At 41.1% G+C, this 18,973-nt stretch overlaps 1 protein-coding gene across 1 annotated transcript in view; it reads right to left on the bottom strand.

The window, feature by feature from the left end:
• Positions 1–18,973, bottom strand: part of TMEFF1 (transmembrane protein with EGF like and two follistatin like domains 1) — a 124,463-nt gene that overhangs the window by 2,458 nt on the left and 103,032 nt on the right. Inside the window, exons 6-9 of the mRNA XM_065052941.1 lie at positions 9,680–9,828; positions 8,750–8,815; positions 5,010–5,133; positions 732–890 (exon numbers count right to left, since the gene is read on the bottom strand). Of these exons, the coding sequence (XP_064909013.1) occupies positions 732–890; positions 5,010–5,133; positions 8,750–8,815; positions 9,680–9,828 (498 nt within the window). The remainder of the gene's footprint in view (positions 1–731; positions 891–5,009; positions 5,134–8,749; positions 8,816–9,679; positions 9,829–18,973) is intronic.

Here is an 18,973-nt window from a genome sequence, read left to right as displayed (position 1 = left end):
CCAAGTGCTGGACTTCATGCACCTATAAGGTAACTAAGCAATCCTTAATCTAGCCCCCAGTCCTCATTGGGTTCAAGTCCTTGATGAGCAAACTGAATCCCTTGTCATCAAAAAGAATCCATGGTTCTCATCTCAGTTTTCATACAGAGTGAGAGTCTGAGACAACCCAGAAACCTGAACTCTCTGCTTGTGCATCTTCACCTTTCATAAAATAGGTTCCCATGGGGAGTGCCTAATAAAAGGACTAGCTACACATAAATTTTCAGAAAGCGTATATGGTGTGAGGGATACTTTTCTCTGTGGAACACCATTTACAGTGATACTGCGGGAAACAGCATCTTGTCAATCTCTCTGGTTTCACTGGGGGGAGCAGGGGAGTCACAGCTTCTTTAAGATACCAGCAATGCTTGAATAACCCCAGTGAAGGTTTAACACAGTAGCTGACATTTTGCATGTGTTTCAAGGCTGATCTGTTCTGCTGGGTATTTGGTCTGGGGATTGAGCGTGGTTACTGGTGATTTGTGAATTTAAACAAACGTGTGTTTTGTGGAAAAAAAAAAAAGGCAATAGGATGTTACATAGTCCTTCCACTTCAGTCATTAGATATTTTTTATGTGGATATTTTAAGATATATGTTAAAGCACATAAAATTGGGAGGGGAAAGATATTTAAATCCAGAAAAAGTATATCCATACAAGGTGTAATTTGTCACTGCTTTTGTGTTTACCTACCTTGTTATGCACATGACAATTGCAACTATAATGGCAATCTGTACAGCTCCAATTATTGCTGCAATAAGGACATGCGTAAGCTTTTGTCTGCTTGGGACAACGTAAAGAATACTAAAGTCTGTCTTTTCACAGTGCTGTCCAGTATATCCTGATTCACACCTGCAAAACAAAAGGAATATTTCTTGGAATCTGTAATTTGATAACAGACCCGTCATTCTGCAGATGAAATAAGCAGCTCAAGGTGACTCCAAGTGAGAAAGAGCTGGTGTGAAGGCGAAGGTGTGGTAATGCTTGGGTTGGGGAATGGTTTGAATTGCTGTGGCAAGAGAAGAGATAGAGCATGTATGCTTTGCTTTCCTGGATTAGGTTACTATAATAGTGGCCCCCTCTGACAACACACCAGCATAGGGAATGCCCTGATTTGGCAAAGAAAATATGTGGGGTCGTTATTAAATTGGGGCAATATTTAGGAAGAATAAAGCAAATAGGTGAAACAAGTAGACAAGGCTAACTGCAACACAAAGGAGAAGGCTCATGAGACACAAAGTGAGCAGGTATATGGGAGAGGAGTGACAAAGAGGAAGAGAAACCTTGAAAAATAGGAAAAAAAGGAAGATTCCTTTTCAAGCTGCAGCCTACAGAAGTGGAATCCTGCAAAACTTATTGGATGAGACCAGCATCAAACTCCCTTCTGCCTTGTCACCAAACCAAAATTTGATGGAGGTCAGGTTAGAAAACCCAATGGCCCACAACTGCTCAAATGAAGGTTCATGAAAGAATCCATACAAATTTGGCCAGGGGTGGGGGAGAAATGGCTGGAGACAGAAGAAAAGCAGCTGCTCTAAATGGTACCTTGCCTGAGCAAAGCAGCAGTTGGCTCGATGAGAAACTCAGCAGAGGCTGCTCCTAAACAGCAAATTGTGTTCAGGGAACCTGAGATGTGCTGGTGGTGAAGGTGGTGGTGGAAACACACTCTGAAGGAATTAATGTCACAAGGCAAGAGAGGCTGAAGCACAACAATGAAAGGCAAGAGCCACCCAAGACACTGGGCTGGAGTTTGCAGATTAAAGCCCACCACTTACATCCCTGAGCAAGCTACTGCTGCAGCTGTCTTTTAAAACCAACTGATGTGAATGCATCATTAAGGGCAAATGAATCATACAATTGGCCTCCAGCTCTATAGCGGAAAGCTGGAGAAGAAATACTCCCATGCAGACAGAGAAACAATCCTTTTGTAAACTAGACTAGATAAGCCCACATGCAATGCAAAATTGGTCTCATCCATCCAAAACCTTGGTGTTAGGGTAGGAATTTATTCTGTTTGGAGGAATGAAATAATTACTCTTCAGACTTTCCTATGACTGCTAATGCAACTCCTAATCCCCCTTTGCATGCGGGGATAATGGTTGGGGTTTACATGTTCATAATCTTGTGACCCTGCTTTCTCCAGCCATGAGCTGCTGTGTAAGGAGTTTTGGTTCAGGCTTGAAACAAGTTCCAGTAAGAGGAGAGTTATTAAAGAAAAGCCCCCATGGACTACTGTAAGTAAGCTTGGTAATGGCTAGGAAGGGAATCAAGAGAAACATATATTAGCATATGAGAAGGAAGACGATGGGGTACATGTCAGTAATCATGCAAAAAGAAACAATAAGAGGACTCCTTGCTGGTGAAGAAGACTGAACTCTTATTTGTTACTTTGCTTTTGTTTTCATTAGAGAAGGTAACAGTCAAAGTGTGATCAATGTGAGAATTGCTTTAAAGTCTATGAGGCAAAACAAAGCAGAGGAGGCACAATAATTCAAAGATGTTTCCTCAGAAACACTGAAGCAACAGGAAATTATTTCTGAGAAATATTGAACGGAGATTCAGGAGTACTGAATTCCTGCAAAGAAGTGCTTGTGTTAAGAATTATATTGATGGTGGGATGAAGTACTAGGCACTAGTTTAAGCTACTTTAAACTAGTAGAACAGATTTTAAAGCATTCTGCTGCATTAATATATAGCAAGCACTAATATAATAACAAGATAAATAGAGGCCAGCATGGATTTATCAAAATATGCCGATCAGTTAATTAAATTAGAGGAAAGAAGTTTAGATTTCTTTGCAAAGAGTTGAACTTGTGCCTCCTTGATGCAGCCTGCCGTAAGGACAGGGCAGAACAACTGCCCTGCACAAGGCGGGCAGCAGGGGGCAGACCAGATCCCAGCTGTGCAAAGGCTGCTAAACATTATATTATGCAATCGAGTACTATGAAACCTTCCTCCCGCTTGCCTGCTGGCAGTGCTGAAGGGCTGCTGTACAATGAGCAAGGAGATTGATCGCCCTCAGTAAATGCAAAAGTCAGAGTTTGCTCTGTGCAGGTATTTTCTTCAGTTTTGTAGGTCATCTGATACTGACATATATCACTACCAGGAAATGAGGACCAGATTAAACAATGTATGTGCTAGGTGTTTATGAGAATTCAAAGCATCTGAAAAGGACAATTTGCCCCTAGCATTCATCATTATATTTTCCTCACCAGAAAAAGAGAGAATTTTTACATGATTACTACAGTGGATTGCTGTCTGATATAAATCGTTTCCTTAATAACTCTGCTCCAGTAGGAAACATGCACAAAGTATGAGACCATCAGTATTTTAAATAGCCAAGAAAACGCCAAAGAAGATTTGATACTTAGGGTTAAGAACTGACAGTCAGAAATTCTTGGCTGGAACCACATGAGGTTTGTCGTGCTAGGTCCAGTGCTGATATGCTACTCTTCAGGCTGTTTAAATAAATAGATGAAGGTAGTAATAGTAAACGTAATTATAAAATAGAATTAAAAAGGAGAGTACTTGAATTAAATTCACCAAAACAGTGCTTATAAGTAATTATTACAGTAATAATAATTATTTAAATGATTGAATAGTAATTGAATCATGAATAAATGACCATATGATTAGTGCCCTCCAGAAAGAAATTCTGAGAAATAAAAAACCAGTTCATTCAGCCAGAAACGTTTTCCTTGAAATACCTCCACTTTGAATATTTTGAGAGACAATCCATCAGAAATTGTGTTAAACACAGTTCTAGATCACAAGAATACTGTAAAGGAATAGTGCTGCACAATGCTCATCAAGATGATGTTGCTGTTGTACCCAGTTTCCCGAGAGAAGCAAAGCCATGGTGAGCTCTTTTGGTTCTGGCCAAAGAAAAGAGAAAAGCAAATAAGTTGTATTGGAAAGGTGAAAATAAACAAGATAGGGTCTCAGATGGGAAAAGGAATAATATAAGCTTTCGAATGTTTATGTTGACAACCATACTGGCTCTGCCTTTTGGGCTTCCTGCTTCCTGGTCAGTCTGGAAACCCTTTGATCTTGGCAGAGGAAAACACCCTAAATATCCTCAATTGATAAAGATCAAGGGAGACAATGTGATAGTATCTAATGGATTTACAGCTGAATTTTCCAAAGCAAAGGAAACCAAAGAGTTATAGCATCTTCAGCCACCTTAATCTGAAAGTACAAGCCTGCAAGAAAAAAGTTCACAAGAGTGAAACCTCCTAATAAGTAGAGCACTCCATGTTATTAAGAAGTGGCCCTTTTCTATAAACAACAATTGAAATTAATTTTCTTTTTTAAAGCAAACAAAGAGACATAATTCAGTTGGTGAAATGTAAAGGGAAAATTATCTGGGAGCTAAGGAAATAAAATGGAACATTCAGATTTCCTCCGAAACACTGAGTGTCTTAATACTGAGTGTATTGAGCTCCCAGACTATTAAAAAATGTGGGCTAAAGAATATTTTGCAATTTTGTACTCTCTAGATGAAGCCTGTTATTGTGAAAAAGGTCAATAAATGTGAAAAATAAGATATTGATATTCTAGAGAGAGTTTATGACAAGAACAATAAAACGTATAGATAGCGTAAGAACAGACTGTCAGTGAGGAAACACAGTCATACAGAGAGGCCGTGCAAGGCAAAGACTCTTTTGTGTTTTGTTTAGTTTTGTTTTTTCTCTCTGTATAAGATTTAGCAGATGAAAAGAAGAAGACAACGCTGAGGCCACACTCCTCAGAGGGGTTCAGCTTCTGAACTACCCGAGTGACTGAGCCTCTCCTCTGAGCACCATCCTGCATGGCTGGGGCAGCTGGGTGCTGCCCACAGCACAGGGATATGGCTCCTGTGCCCCTGCTTAGATAACCTCAAAGTGATACGTGATGTAATTATGTATAGAGAGCATTTTGATTAAGCTTTACAGCAATTTCAAGCACATTTTGGAGGCAGGCAGGACTTACCGGCAGGAAGCCTTCTGAGTGGAATAAATGAATTCACATTTTCCATGTATACAGTAGCCATTGAAGCTTTCTGAGCAAGGTATGTGGTTTCCAATGTAAATGTCTTCTCTTTGATCACTGGCATCTTTATAAAGAAATATACATAAACAATTTTACATGGCTGTATTATATTTATAAAAAATCTCATCCAAGAATAGCATACTCTTAAAAACTTGCAGTGATTAAAGGAATACGGAATAATAAAGGAAAGGCTTACAGGTGAAGTTTCAGAGACACCTACAGAGATTTGCCAGGATGTATTACACTGAAAACAAGATCCTCAGAGACATCTAAATATGCTTCTTGTGTCAGGTTTCTTGAAAGGAAAAAGGTGTTCATGACAGAAACAAGCCAATGCAGGAAAATCAGCAAAACTTTGTCAGTGGCAATGGGGCAAAGAGCTAAAACAGAGATACAGAGAGTTTTCTCCCATGTCTAAAGAGAGGAAACAAACCTGAAGGGTCAGAAAGAAAATGAACCACATTTTGTGATTACTGGGTAGAAAACAAGTTGATAAAGCCTTGATCTGACTGGTACCACTGGTCTTATAGCTGAAACACAATACCATAGCAGTCTTCCTCAGAGGAACACTTCCATGGAAAAGGAACTTCTCATGAGCTTAAAATACCCCTTTCCTTCGGGAAGTGTACTGGTTTGGGCGGGGACAGAGTTAACTTTCTTCATAGCAGCCTGTATGATGCCGTGGTTCCGATTTCTGGCCCAAACAGTGCTGATAGCACACCAATGTTTTGGCTGTTGCTGAAAGGTGCTTGCACAGTATCAAGGCTTTCTCTGCTTCTCACCCTGCTTCCCCCACAGCTGGGCAAGAGACATGGCCAGGACACCTGACTCCAGCTGGCCAAGGGGATGTTCCCTACCATACAGACACCATGTTCAGCAATAAAAACTGAGTGTTTAGTCTTTCCAAGGTGGCAGTTGCTCAGGCTTCGGTCTGCTGGTAGGATATTGTGAGTGATGGCTTTGGCATCTCATTTTTTTCCCCCTCTCCCCCCCCCGCCCCCTTTACTTATTAAACTGCCTTTGCTTTGACCATTGAGTGTTTCTAGTGTTTGCTCTTCTGATTCTCTCCTTCATCCTGCTGGGAGTACAGCTGAGTTATGTGAGAAGCTGGTGGGTGCTTAGTTGCTGGCCAGGTCAGCCCAGTACAGGAAGGCAGTTCCTTCTGCACCAACACCTTCTGTCACATTACTAAAACTATCTAAAGCTGCATACGTTTTCAACCATTCTTTCCCCAAAATTGTTCTGTAAAAAAATCCTAAACACAGAAGTTGTTATTTCATAATGAACTTCTTTAAGGAGCAGGGACCTAAAGATGTGAGCGCAACTGTGGAATTATGTTCATTTCCATGGCAATAGACTAGTATCACAAATATAAGATTATAATGAACTGCAGGTGCAGAGCAAAAAGAAGAAAAATCTCTTATACGATTGCAGATATTTGAAATAACACCAGGAAGAAAGAGAATGTATTCATACAAGATTAAAAAAAAAAAAAAAGGCATGCTGCTGTTTTAGGTTTTCACTGAACATTTTCTGGAATGTTTTCACATTCGTTCCAGGAAAAGAAAAATCTATTAGAGGTCTTAACTATAAAGAAGCTTGATGGTTCAGGTTATGCTTCAAAGATTTAGAAAACCTGGTAAGAGGGAAGAACGTTGCCCAATACTGACAAGACATCCACCACTGCCCTGTTGGAATAGCCTATGTCATGGCATGTCTAAGAGGAGAAAAGTGGGGCTGGCTCTTGCCAAAACTGTTGCCTTCTCCAAGGCATTAATTACTGTTGTATCTGATCCCAATCAAAGCTACATACAGTCACATTAGTCTGTTCAGATAGCTGGGCCATGTCTGGTTTTAATGTATGTACTAATACAGGCCCAGTGAAAGATGCATCTCTGGAAAGGCACCCAGGTAGCTGCAGCCACCCAAGTCAGAGCAAAACTTGTATTAAGAAAAGAAATGTTGATAAATGCAGAAGGTGATTCCGAGCGTAAACCAGACATTTACCCACCTCTTGATAGGAATGCATTTTTAATCTTAAAGGCCTGCTAGACTATTTCATAGCTTCAAAGTGAAAGATTTAACTGATGCAGGAACCTTGAGAGAGTGACTGGATCTAAATTCACCAGAAGGAAGAGGCATGCACAAAAGCTGAAGCTCATCTTGGTACATTAAAACCAGCAAGCCAGCTTTATCAGGGAAGAGGGACCTTTCTGGTATAACTTTAAGTAGCCACTTGCACTGCAGGAGAAGGAGACTGTCACAGCTGTGGTTCTAGAGACTGGAAGGTATTACACATTTAGTGAACAGGGTGCAACAAGAGTAACACATGGGAATTTAAAGCAAGAGCAAACAGATGGAAGTGTGGACTGTTCTATGATTGTGGAAGAAAAAGCCATTCAAAGTAGTTCAGTTCAGGCTCTCACTGGATCTAACTTATCTAAAAAGACCTGATTACTGCATAAAAAAATTTCAAAACAATTTTTTTGCACAAGGCATACTCCTTCCATGCACATCATTTGCTGAACTTGAAACCGCACAAGCTATACATATTAATAGTAATAGTTATATACAATGTTTTTCCCGCTAACTAGATTTCAAGGGAAATTTATATGCAATGAATAAAAGGCTTCAGCTTCTTCTAAATAGGAACCAAAAGTGGTGTTTCATTACATCACATAAGAAGATGTATATTCCATTTGGTGCCTTTTATGCCTTCATAATGTAAGTGAAAATTGACATTAAATCATTCCAACCAGTATATTATATGGAGTGAAAATAAGAGAATTTGTGACAAAAGACAAATATATTGAGCTTTTTGGCACTGAATGGCTTTTCAAGACGAACACAAGGAATATTGAGAGCCGTGGTGGGATTGCTTTAGTCTGGGAGGCCATGAGAGCACAAAAAAGGTATAATGACAGAAAAAACTAAAGACCAGAGGTAACAGAGAAAATAACAGTTCTATTACTTGTGAGAGAAGAGGAGGAAAAGTTAACACCTATGCAGATCTACTCTTAGCCAACAACATGAGAAAGACAGAGTCATTTTGTCGTGGGTAGAAGCATTGTGAGAGAGAGCCATGAAATGCAGAAGAATATTTGTTCTGAGAATGCACCTAACATGCACGAGCTACTAACACATAAAACTTAGCAGAAAGTGAAACTTTGCCTTATTTCATTTATACTAAGGTTCATACAGGTAAAGCAAGGTTCATACAGGTACAACATTTTCAACTTAACCAACGTGATTCAGCATATTAGTTTACTGAAAACATTTAAAAATATCCTAACAAATACAGAATCCTTTTTTTTTTTTTTTTCCTGAAATTATCAGAAAAGATGGGGTCAGGTGGGGCTTGTGTCATTTCATAAGGAATGTCACAGCTTGGTATCTTGTAGTAAAGGCATTTTCACAGCACCTGGGGGGAGTCTAATCCTGTGACCCCTGCGCAGGGTGGGGAGCAGCTCGGCATCCTGGAGGAACAGGGCAGGCAAAACTCACAAATCACACACATCTTCTTGCCAGCCTTGCAACCTCAGTGCTGTAAGAAAGAAGCTGTTCACGGGTCTGCCTTGGTTACACAAATCAAAGCGGTAAGGCAGAGGAGAAGGGACCCGCGTGCTCTATTTTCTCATCTTGTGAAACCATAACCAAACAGCACAAAGTCAGCACAGTACCTTTGACCTCTGGCCGATACTGCATGCCATCGTCTTTCTTTCCAACTGCGTTTGTGTCGTCTGTTTCTAGATGATAAACACATTCATGGAGAGCCATTAGGAAAGGCCTTATTTCCAGATCGCTAAATGTATGTCATTGAGAAGCCAGAATATTATTCAAAGAAGTATTTTAATTGCAGCAAAATTGAACACATTCCCACATTGCTCCTCCCATACAACCAGGCTGGTAGCACACCTGGTCAGTAACAGTCAGTAACCCCAGTGTTCAGACCAACACATGGCAAACCTCAAGATGTAGATTTTGAACTAAAAACTTTTCTGTGGTATGGGCATTATTTTGGTGACAAGTCTGGTTTGGTTTTGGAGCTGTCCAAGTTACAAATCTAGATGTAACTGACAAAGTGATGGTGTGGAAAGCTGTTATTTCCATGAGAAGGTCCAAAGTGCTAGACCCTAAACTGAAGAGTTATGCACATGATTATCTACAAGGCAGCAGACAGAGAAATCCAGAGGACCATTCCAACACTGGAAAAGGAAATGGATAAATATTTGTGCAATCGTTGCCCAACTTGACTCACCTTGGAAGCACATTGTATAGCCTACAGCAGCCAGAGGGAACATTTCCAATATTCCTTTTGCTCTCCTACTTCCTACCACCCCCTCATGTAAGACCCGTTGGACTATTGCTTAGATTCTCCTAACAGCTTTTGCTGCCTTTCCAGGTAACAGCTGGATAAAGAAAGATAAGGTAAACATGGCACATATGTATATAGCGTAAACAAACCTCTGCATGAGAAACGCTAACATATAGGCAGGGAGTGCACTGAAAACTGGATCAGGGGCTTCTGATTTAAAAATCAAAAAGGGAGAGCTCTGCCAAGCCCACTTATGTCAGAATTTACACTACCAGATAAACAAAATTATGCCTACCTGAGCAGTGTCCAAGATGCCTGATGTCAATCTGCTCTTGCCTCAGACATGATGCTTCTCTAACAAAGCATGGATTGTTATAGGAACTTCCATCAGAAGCACATACAGGATTAAAACTGTATCCACTGCAGTCTATATTACATACACACCTGTTAATTGAAACATACAGCAATACAAAATTGACATCCATCAAACAAAAATTAAGTTATGTTGAGTCCTGAGTAAACATTAGCTCACGCACTAACACCAGGAGAGAAGAGCTTTTTGCATGAGGATGCTGAAGAATTAATTGAGGTCTCAGGCTTTCAAGCTGAATGTACAAAATTATGAATAGGTGCTTCAGTGTGCTTTTTAATAATGTATTGAGGTTTCTTGTAGTTTTACTATGACATCGATCTCTTTGATTAACACCTGAAAATTGATAACACATTGCAAGGAAGATTTACTATATTAATATAACAGTTCATGGTGTCTGTTCTCAGGTGTGAACAAAACCAGATGAATATTCTACTTTTTTTGAGGTGGCAGGATCTGAAAGGGAAACAAAAGGAAAGGGACTCGCATTTCTATTAACAGTAAAAGGAGTTTTTCTATTTCAGAAGCTGTACAGAATCAATATGCTTTGTTAGCTGTGCCATTTCAGCAAGACATTCATTCGTACCTTTGAAAGTTAACAGTGGTTTTATTATGTTGCATTTTAAACACGATTATGCAATCTGAATTATTTTGTATCGCAGCCAATTGACACTTTGCTTGTTTTAGACACACCATTTCCCATATAATTTGCAACCAGTGATTTTGAAAAGGAAGTGGGAAAAATGAAGACCTGGCATGTAGCTGGTTCCTAACCACACAAATGCAGGACAGCCAAAGATTCAGATAATGCTGACTTACCTGGTTTTGCCCCAACAAAAAGTTCTTAAATTTTACAGGTGTGAATGGCACAGGATAACTTTCCAGCTTTCCAAGCCCCACCCCTGTTGCTTATTTTAATCAATATTCTACTTTTTAACTGAACCTCTATTATTGAGTGAAAGTTTCTGTGTGTGTTTCACTTTGCTCTGCAAGCTCCCCTCCACCTCTGGACTGGGAAAAATAAGGAGTGTGGCAGCAGTATGAGAGGTGAGGTGGTGGCTAGGTCCAGCTCTCAATGGAGCTTCTCCTGATGCTGTGAGCGCAGGAAGAGCCGCTCTGCATCTTCTGAAGAGGTAGCAGTGGGCACAGGGTCCTTTCCATGCCAGAAAGCTCTATACAGGGGGCACATGGCCTGCCTGCTGGGAGTTGCTGCTAGCTCCACCTTGATTCACTCTTGTAAGGCATAGGGTGGGGAAAAAACACCGAAGCTACCACCATGATAAGCTTTATATGTTCTTTCCAGCTGTTCCAGATATAATTAAATGCTTAAATAGACATATGTGTGCCTCAAGTCAGTAACAAATCTCATGGCAGAACCTAATTCCATGGCTGTAGAAATGCTGAAGATGGCCAGTGTACCTTTATCTCTCCCTCTTTTTCTGTGAGCATGTTTTGTTGCCTAAAGTTGCTAATTTTGCCAGTAATATTTCACGCCTATGAACTTTGTATTGTTGTCAGACAAAATAACATCTCTAGTACAAACAGATTTTTGAAGTGCACTGACAGTGAAAACCTGCCCCAGTGTTGAGTCTCGACACATTTTAGGGACCTACCTCAAAGTGCTTGTGAAGCCTCTAAATATCAATATGATGAACATACGATGATTTTTCTTACTAGAAATGCTAATGGTTGTAAACCTTAGACCTAGGAAAGGAAATACTATTTTGTTTACAAGCTCCCACATGATTTCAAGCCTAATAAGCCTAATGAGGGCTTTATTAGGATTTACTATATGCAAATAAAAGGCTCACAGCTCAGCAGTTGTGCACATTTATTGACACAAACGAGCAGAGATTTAGTCCTAATTTGTATGACACTGGCTACGTGCTTACAAACACCTTTGTTCAGCACTCAGGAACCACCACAGCCTTCATGCACCCACCACTGTCACAGCTGAGCACATTTGTATATGTGTATCCAGACCAATTCCATCTATATTTCTACATCTAAACAGTTCTAAACTTGCCTGTAGTCACCAACTAAGGTCTGTAGCATCATAATTACTGTTGGGTTTTGTAATTCCTAGTGATAATTAAGGTGAGTTTTGACAATAACTTTTTCTTCCTCACAGTGTCATTGCAGGATACGTTTTCCTGCTTCGCTGTGTTTAGATTTAACATCTAATGTTAAATGCTTGCTTTCTTAGCATTGTTAAATGCTTGGTTTGTGGGTAGTTGTGCATTCCTGACCCTGTTTTTCTGACAAACACTCTTCAATGTACAAAAAATTCTTTTTGTCACTTAAAATTTACATATAAAAGTAGGAAAATTTAAAAACAAACAAGCAAAAATCACACACACCAAAAAAAACCAAACCAAACTGACATGACCACAAGAGGAGAGCTTGTGACGTGTACATAAGTGGTGGGGCAGGGTGAACCAGCTGAAGCCCCCACTGGCCAGCTGCACCAGGCTTGCAGTTGCCTTGTGTTGTTGGAGCAGGACAGAGCTGGTCACTGCTGGGGTGGGAGCCAGCGGAATGCCAGCCTGGATACTGGGATTTGCTGGAGGCTTGCAAGCACACCACATCCCTGGTGGTGCCCCACTGGCACAACAGACCCCGAGCAGCTGGCAGACATATGTGCTTGCCGCCCACAGATGTGGGGGCTGCAGGCACATCAGGCCTCCAGTGAAGGCCCTCGCTGGCTGGACAGCCAGGCCAGGCGATGGGGACACGTCTGCTGCCCGCCTGTTGGCCCTGCTGCTTATGGATAGGCTTCCCAGGCAGGACAGCCATGGGTAGATCCTGTCTCTCCTTCCCCATGGGGAGATGGGGTCGACATTCATGGTGGTTTCTGCCCCGCCATGGCTCTGTTACCAGCCATTGCTGGCCACAGTGCCCAACAAAAACAACTGAGCTCCTGGGGCATCCCCTGATGTTTGTGTCCCTGATCTGCAGGATCTGCCCCCTCTTCCAGGATCCACACCACCCTCCTTCCATGCATCCTTCTTCTGTCCAAGGGCACTGCCTTTCAGGACACCTCTTCTCTCCAGAGCCCAGGACCTCAGTTTCCCAGCCTAAGCTGTCTATCTGCACAAGCTCATGGCACAACCAGCCTCCCAGCTGCTCTGTCTCATGGCTCTTTATTAACTGGACGATTGAGGACAGGACACATCACACAAAATTTACCATCAGTCCATCTTGGTTGAAGCTCAGGAGTTCAAAAGTTAAATTTCAGACGTTTGCCATCCCCCATGCATCTGATTATCTGCCCAATGTCGTTAGCTACTTCTTTGCCTATGACCATGATGCCAAATGGTACATCTAGCCTTCACCTGTCCATTCAGTTACTGGCGCAGATGCTTCGACAGAGCTGTCTGGCATGTAAAAGCAGCTGGTCTAAGCATACTGTGGAATAACGAACAGTTGAACTGGACTGATGAACTTAAAAAACCTGAAACTATTTTGCTTTGTTATTCAAACATAAAAGCCTGAAGCCTTTCAGAGGGCTGAAAGGGAATGAGTTAAGGTGAGGACATGGCTGGGCTGTGGTGCTCTGAAGGGAGCAAGGCCTCCACGGATGCAGTAGGGTGGCAGAGATGGAGCCAGAAGCTCGTATTAGAGACCCGTACCTGTCAGAGAATCTGTGCGGGGGCAGTGAAGTTGTCCTTGCTTGTAGCTGGCTGGCACTACACCCAAAATACAGCCAGGTTCAGCAGAAAAAATGAAATTGTGAGAAAGGAATAGTGCAATATAGAGAGTGCTGCTCCTGATAGAAAATTTGAAACACAAATTGTTTTTAACTGCTCGTTGTTTGTGAAGGAAGGTAAAACCGCAGGAGAGCAAGTTGCTGCTCTGATGCTGCACATCAAACACATGGAAACTGGCAGCTGAGTCCCTGCAAGAAGATAAGACCACCGCCACAGATTGAAACAAAAAAGCAGCTCAGGAAAGTAATGGAAGATCCCCAAATGAACCTGCTATGAAATACAGAAAATATGTTGCACTCTGAAGTCAGAGAGTTACAGAGAGCAGACAACAGCTTGATATGGAGGAGATAACAGAAAATCCAACCTCCTGAGGGGAAGCAATGCCCCTCACCATCCAGTCTGAGTGCTAAAGGCAGACAGAAGTCAAAGCCCAAGACTACGAAGCACAGCCCTGGAGGCTGAACCACCCTAGGGACCATACAGGCAGCACAAGAAGTATGGGAGAAGAGCAGCAGACAGTATTGATGAGTTAGAAGTGGGTCCTCAAAGTGCAGAAATCTTATCAGGGGCTTTTGCAGCAAGGAGAACCCATGTGAGGCAACGCAGCCTGTGGGCTTTGTTTTTCTTCACAGCTAAAGACTGAAGCTGGACACAGAACTGAAGTTGCATATCATAATCTGTTCCCTGACAAGTCACTCATGCTGGGAAGAGAGCATGAAGAGAGCAAAGGACAACACAGAGAGCTGCTCAGGAAGGGAGGGCAGGAAAAATTTGAGATGGTGGAGGGTGAGCGGGGATATGTGGGAGGAGCACAAGAGGGGCATCCAGGAGGAGAGTAGATCCTAACTGTAAAATTCTTAATATCTCGCCTTTTAAGCACTTATTCTCACTTCCGCCTTAGCTCTCACCAGTGCTGTGTCCACGTACAGTGGTCCATGAGAGCGGTGCCATGTGCAGCTCCCCAAGCTCGGCCAAGCAGCTACAGACACGTTCCAGAACGACTTGGGCTGAGGGACAGATGAAGGGCAGCCCTGCCATGAGGCTGGACTCCTCCAGCCACCAGCCCGCCATGGGCACTAGCCTGAAAACTTAGTTTCAGGGGCAAAGGGATGCAGGGGAAAAGGGATGCAAAGGCTTTGATTACATTTCTAAGTTCACATATCCAGTATAAAAAATATTAGGCTAAACAATTAGAGATACAATATAATAATATGATGCAACAGAAGACAATTTTATAAACCAGGGACCATTGGAAAGTTTGTATCAGCAAGAGTTAGGTTAGGATTTTAAACCATATTAAAAAGTTATTTGAACAGAATTTTCCACCTTACTACTACTCCCTTTAAAGATGTATTAAAACACTATCTGTTTTGTTGAGAAAACAACACAGCTTTGATTCTAGCCTTAAATATTTTTAACACTGATATTTAAGTAACATTTTTGCTCTATTCCTTGTAGAAAAGAACAGAAACAAGATGCATTTTCATCCCTCATTACCAGTGGAAATAAAAATCAGGTGTGCTGTAAGCGTGTGCTTTCTGGTGTGAGCAGGTAGGCGCACACTGAAATTACAGTGTAGCAAAATGTCTGGTTTGCAATAAAAAAGGTTAAAAAAATAACAGAATAGAACCAAGTATAGGAAACATCTCAGATGTAGAAACTTAATTTCTTATGTGCTGACTTAACTATTTAGAACCTCTGGCTATTTTGACTTCTCAGTATATTTTCAGAGATGTGAAAGGCTGGTCTGAGTTCGGATGGCTGACACAATCTAAGGAGATGATAGCATGTGGTGATGTCAGTCATAAATAACTGCAGAACAAAACATTGTATTTAGCTTTTAGTGTGGCAAACATGAGGTTCAAACCCAGGTCTGAGTTGCTTCCATGCTGCGAGCAGACCAGGAAGGTGAACATGGGGCAGCCACAGCTGAGGTGAGCAGCCAGCCTGACTGCTGGGCTCACGTGTGAGAACTCCTGGGGTGGCAGCGCAGAAGCTTGAGCCCCATCTGTCTGGCAAATGCCGCTCTGACGGATACGTTTATTCCTTGGGAGCGACCCTACAAGGGAATCAGAAGGGATCTTGGGAAGGAAAATGTGGAATCTTGTAGATTTTCACGAAGAGAAAAGTAATTCTTTTGAAAGCTTGCAAAACAAAAATGCCGGAGTACTTTTAAACATCATAGTATCTTTCTCCTAGCTATCAATTATTTACTCCTGCTATTTGGAGTAACTTCGGAAACAATTGCCTGAAGTCCAGCAGTGGTACAAGCATAAATTGTTGTGTGAAGCTGATCTTGAGCTGCTAAAAGTGAGGATAAGCATAGCAAAGTCTGCAGAAAAAACAAACAAAACCCCAAACCAAACCAAACCAACAAAATATAACAAAAAATATCACAAATCCCTACAATAAAAGGTTTCTCTGTTCGCCTAGTTGCTTTTTTGAAGCTCCAGTCTTTCCTTGGTCTTGCCGAAGCTATGCCACGTTGGGTAGATCAATCATCACATCCTAACACAAATCACAACTACAGCAAAATCTGAGCCCTGCTACTGATACTGGGTGTTTTGCCACCATCGCTTGGAACTGAGTGAGGACTCCACAGCTTGAGCCCCACCACAGCTCTGCTGTGGTCTTTTTTTTGGTGTGTGTTTGACAAACATGATCCTTCTTGGTGTCCCATGAAAATAAAGAAAAACTACCAACTGGTGCCTTCAGCCTGATGTGTGGCTGCTCAGCACAACCTTCAGAAGAAAAGAGTCACTTAGGGAAAAATTACTTAACAGAATGATGTACTAAGGATGGCTTGAACATGCTTGATGCTTCATACCAGAAAGAAGTGAACGAGAGCTTCAAGTTTTTGCTGTAACAGCTTGTTATATAAGTTGCATGGGGATAAAAGGAGTCAGAGCACTACAAGAGGTTTTTTTCACAATAACCTTCCTATTGGTTTCAACCAGAAGGATTGAAACAGGTGGTTAATTCTCTAAGTTGATGTCTTGCTAGAGAGGGTCAGTGCCCTCAACAGGTCTTTTCTCTTGCTTAGCCCTGGAATGTCAACAGGATGTATCCAAGTGTTTTCCAGATGTACTAGTGTATACAGAAAAAAACCTTAATTTTGTCACCTGTCATCAGAGAGCTGACAATCTAAGAAAAAAGGCACCAGTTTGCTGTGACAATGTGCTTTTAGAAGTTGCACATGTGTCATTAACACCGTTAGTTAAACAGAAAAGCATTTGAATTTCAGGAAAATACAAAGTGTTATAATTAAACCAAATAAAAATTTTAGGTGGTTTTAAGAAATAAGAAATGAAAACGTACAACTCATTTATTAGGGGCTACTAGGTGTAACAAAGAAAGGGTGTTTAGTAAAATGATTTGACACATTTGAAACAAGCTCAGGCTGTAAGAGCACTTGCCGCTATCAGTAAATTAATTAGATCCCCAGAGATCAGAACACATTTCAAGGCTACTTTTTGTTGTCAGGCTTCAAGGTGTACGTAGTCTGCTGGAAACTCTGCATGCTTAAAAGCCACAGTAGATTCACAGAAAAGAAAGAAAAAAAAGGAAAGGAATTGCAGATCTGTTGGTTGGGTTTGGCTACTGAGAGAGGCTGGTGCTTCTATCAGGCTGCCGCATTTGTGCCCATCTGGGATTTGCTCACAAATGTATTTTTCTGGCCCGGCCTCACAGCGAGTGCTGCTCGCTGCCCCTTCCCAGCAGCTGACAGCAACAGTAAGCTTCCGTGAGTACTCACCCATCTATTGGCACGTCTGCTTACAAATGGGAAAAGGAAACACTAGAATAAAACAAAGTGTGCGAAATGCACACAAATGGATAAGGGTGTGCTCAGTGGAATAAATTTAGGTGAATTGAAATAGCAAGGGTGTTGCAATTGCAGTTAGGAAGATAACCACGTCAAATGAAGGATTACCTTTCATTTGATGTTTCTTCCCTTGTGTGCAATTCTTCCCAGATGAAACCTGAACTTAGAAAATCTGGATTTCAAACTGATTTCTCTACCTATTCAACTCAAGCTGAATCTTCATTAGCTTTTTTCTGGCTTTTTTTTTTTTTTTTAAATCCCTTTATAGCACTGGGGACATAATGGCAAAAGAAGTAGATTTCAATTCTACAAGCTTCTCTGTGCCCTGTTTGAACAACCTCTCCGTCTTTACTTCTGCCCAGCAATGCAGAACACCCTTTAAATACCATAAGCTTCAGCTACTTTCCAGCCACCCTTTCACTCCCTTTTTTAATTTCGTGGCACGTTTTTCTCTGACTACTGTAGAAATTTAGTCCTTACCTGTAGTGAGCATCTAGCAACATATGTGGTGAACTGATGCTCTTACTAGAGCGACCTAACCTTCCCTCCACCCTCAAATAACAGAAACCTTCAAAGACTCGGCACACACTGCTGCAAAGATTTTTGAAAATATACACTAAAACAACACGCTTGGATTATTATCCATCTAGGATCTATTCAGTTTCTTGATAGTCGGTATAATGAAAAGACCGTTATACTACTGGTTTCATATCAGGATTTCCTATAGCCCAATTTTGCATAATTCAGTGATCCCATGACACAATTATAAATCTTTTGTTTAGGTTGATTTCTTCCATTGTTTATGTCTGTGTTTTGTTTCACACACAGAGACTATAAGATTTTTTTTTTCTGCTGGACCAGAAAGCTGTGAATTGCATTTACACAGGATTAAGATGCCCTTCTTTATGAATACCTGTGTACACTATCATACCCCCCCAAAAAAGTTAGGCTATGGTAACTGAGTGAAAAAGTGGTCAAAAGAGGTAAGTATAAATGAGCATGCTGTAATTCAAACAGACCAAATCTTATCCTGGAAGAAATTAGATAGACAAGGCAGAGACTGGGACTTAAAAATGTCCATTCTGGTATTTGTCAGTGTTAATACTTACAATTAATTTCTGGTTTGGCCATTGTGAAAACAGTCATTGTGTAAATTATAGGCCAGTTGCCTCTATGTTGCTGAGACACATTTTCTTTCCAAAGTAGAACTTGTAAAAAGTTAATCTCGAAAGGTCTGTTTGGGGATCAGTTGTCAATCTTTCTTGAATATCTACATTATGAGTTAAAACAGGTCTTTGACAGCCTAGTACACTTATTAAAAAAAGACTGAATGTGCTCAGAATCTCATTTCCATATTTTATCTGTTAAAAAAATATAGGTAAAACTGAGAACATAACACATTTGAACTTTTACAGTGAGGCTATTTATAAGTTAATGACTTCCTTATCAAAGATAAAAAAAAAATCTAGGTTTTAAATCAAAATTAATGAAATTTATTCCAACCATTTAGGGACCGAAGGAAAGGTAAGATGTTACTGAGCACAGACTCATAGAGTAGTTTGGGTTGGAAGGGACCATCAAAGATCATCTAGTCCAGCACCCCTGCTACAAAGAGCAGGGACATTTTTATCTAGATCAGGTTGCTCAGAGCCCCGTCCAACCTGGCCTGGAATGTTTCCATGGATG

Source organism: Columba livia, chromosome 2 (genome assembly GCF_036013475.1).
Source record: "Columba livia isolate bColLiv1 breed racing homer chromosome 2, bColLiv1.pat.W.v2, whole genome shotgun sequence".
Taxonomy (NCBI): Eukaryota; Metazoa; Chordata; class Aves; order Columbiformes; family Columbidae; genus Columba; species Columba livia.
This window is presented reverse-complemented; position numbering and strand designations above follow the sequence as displayed.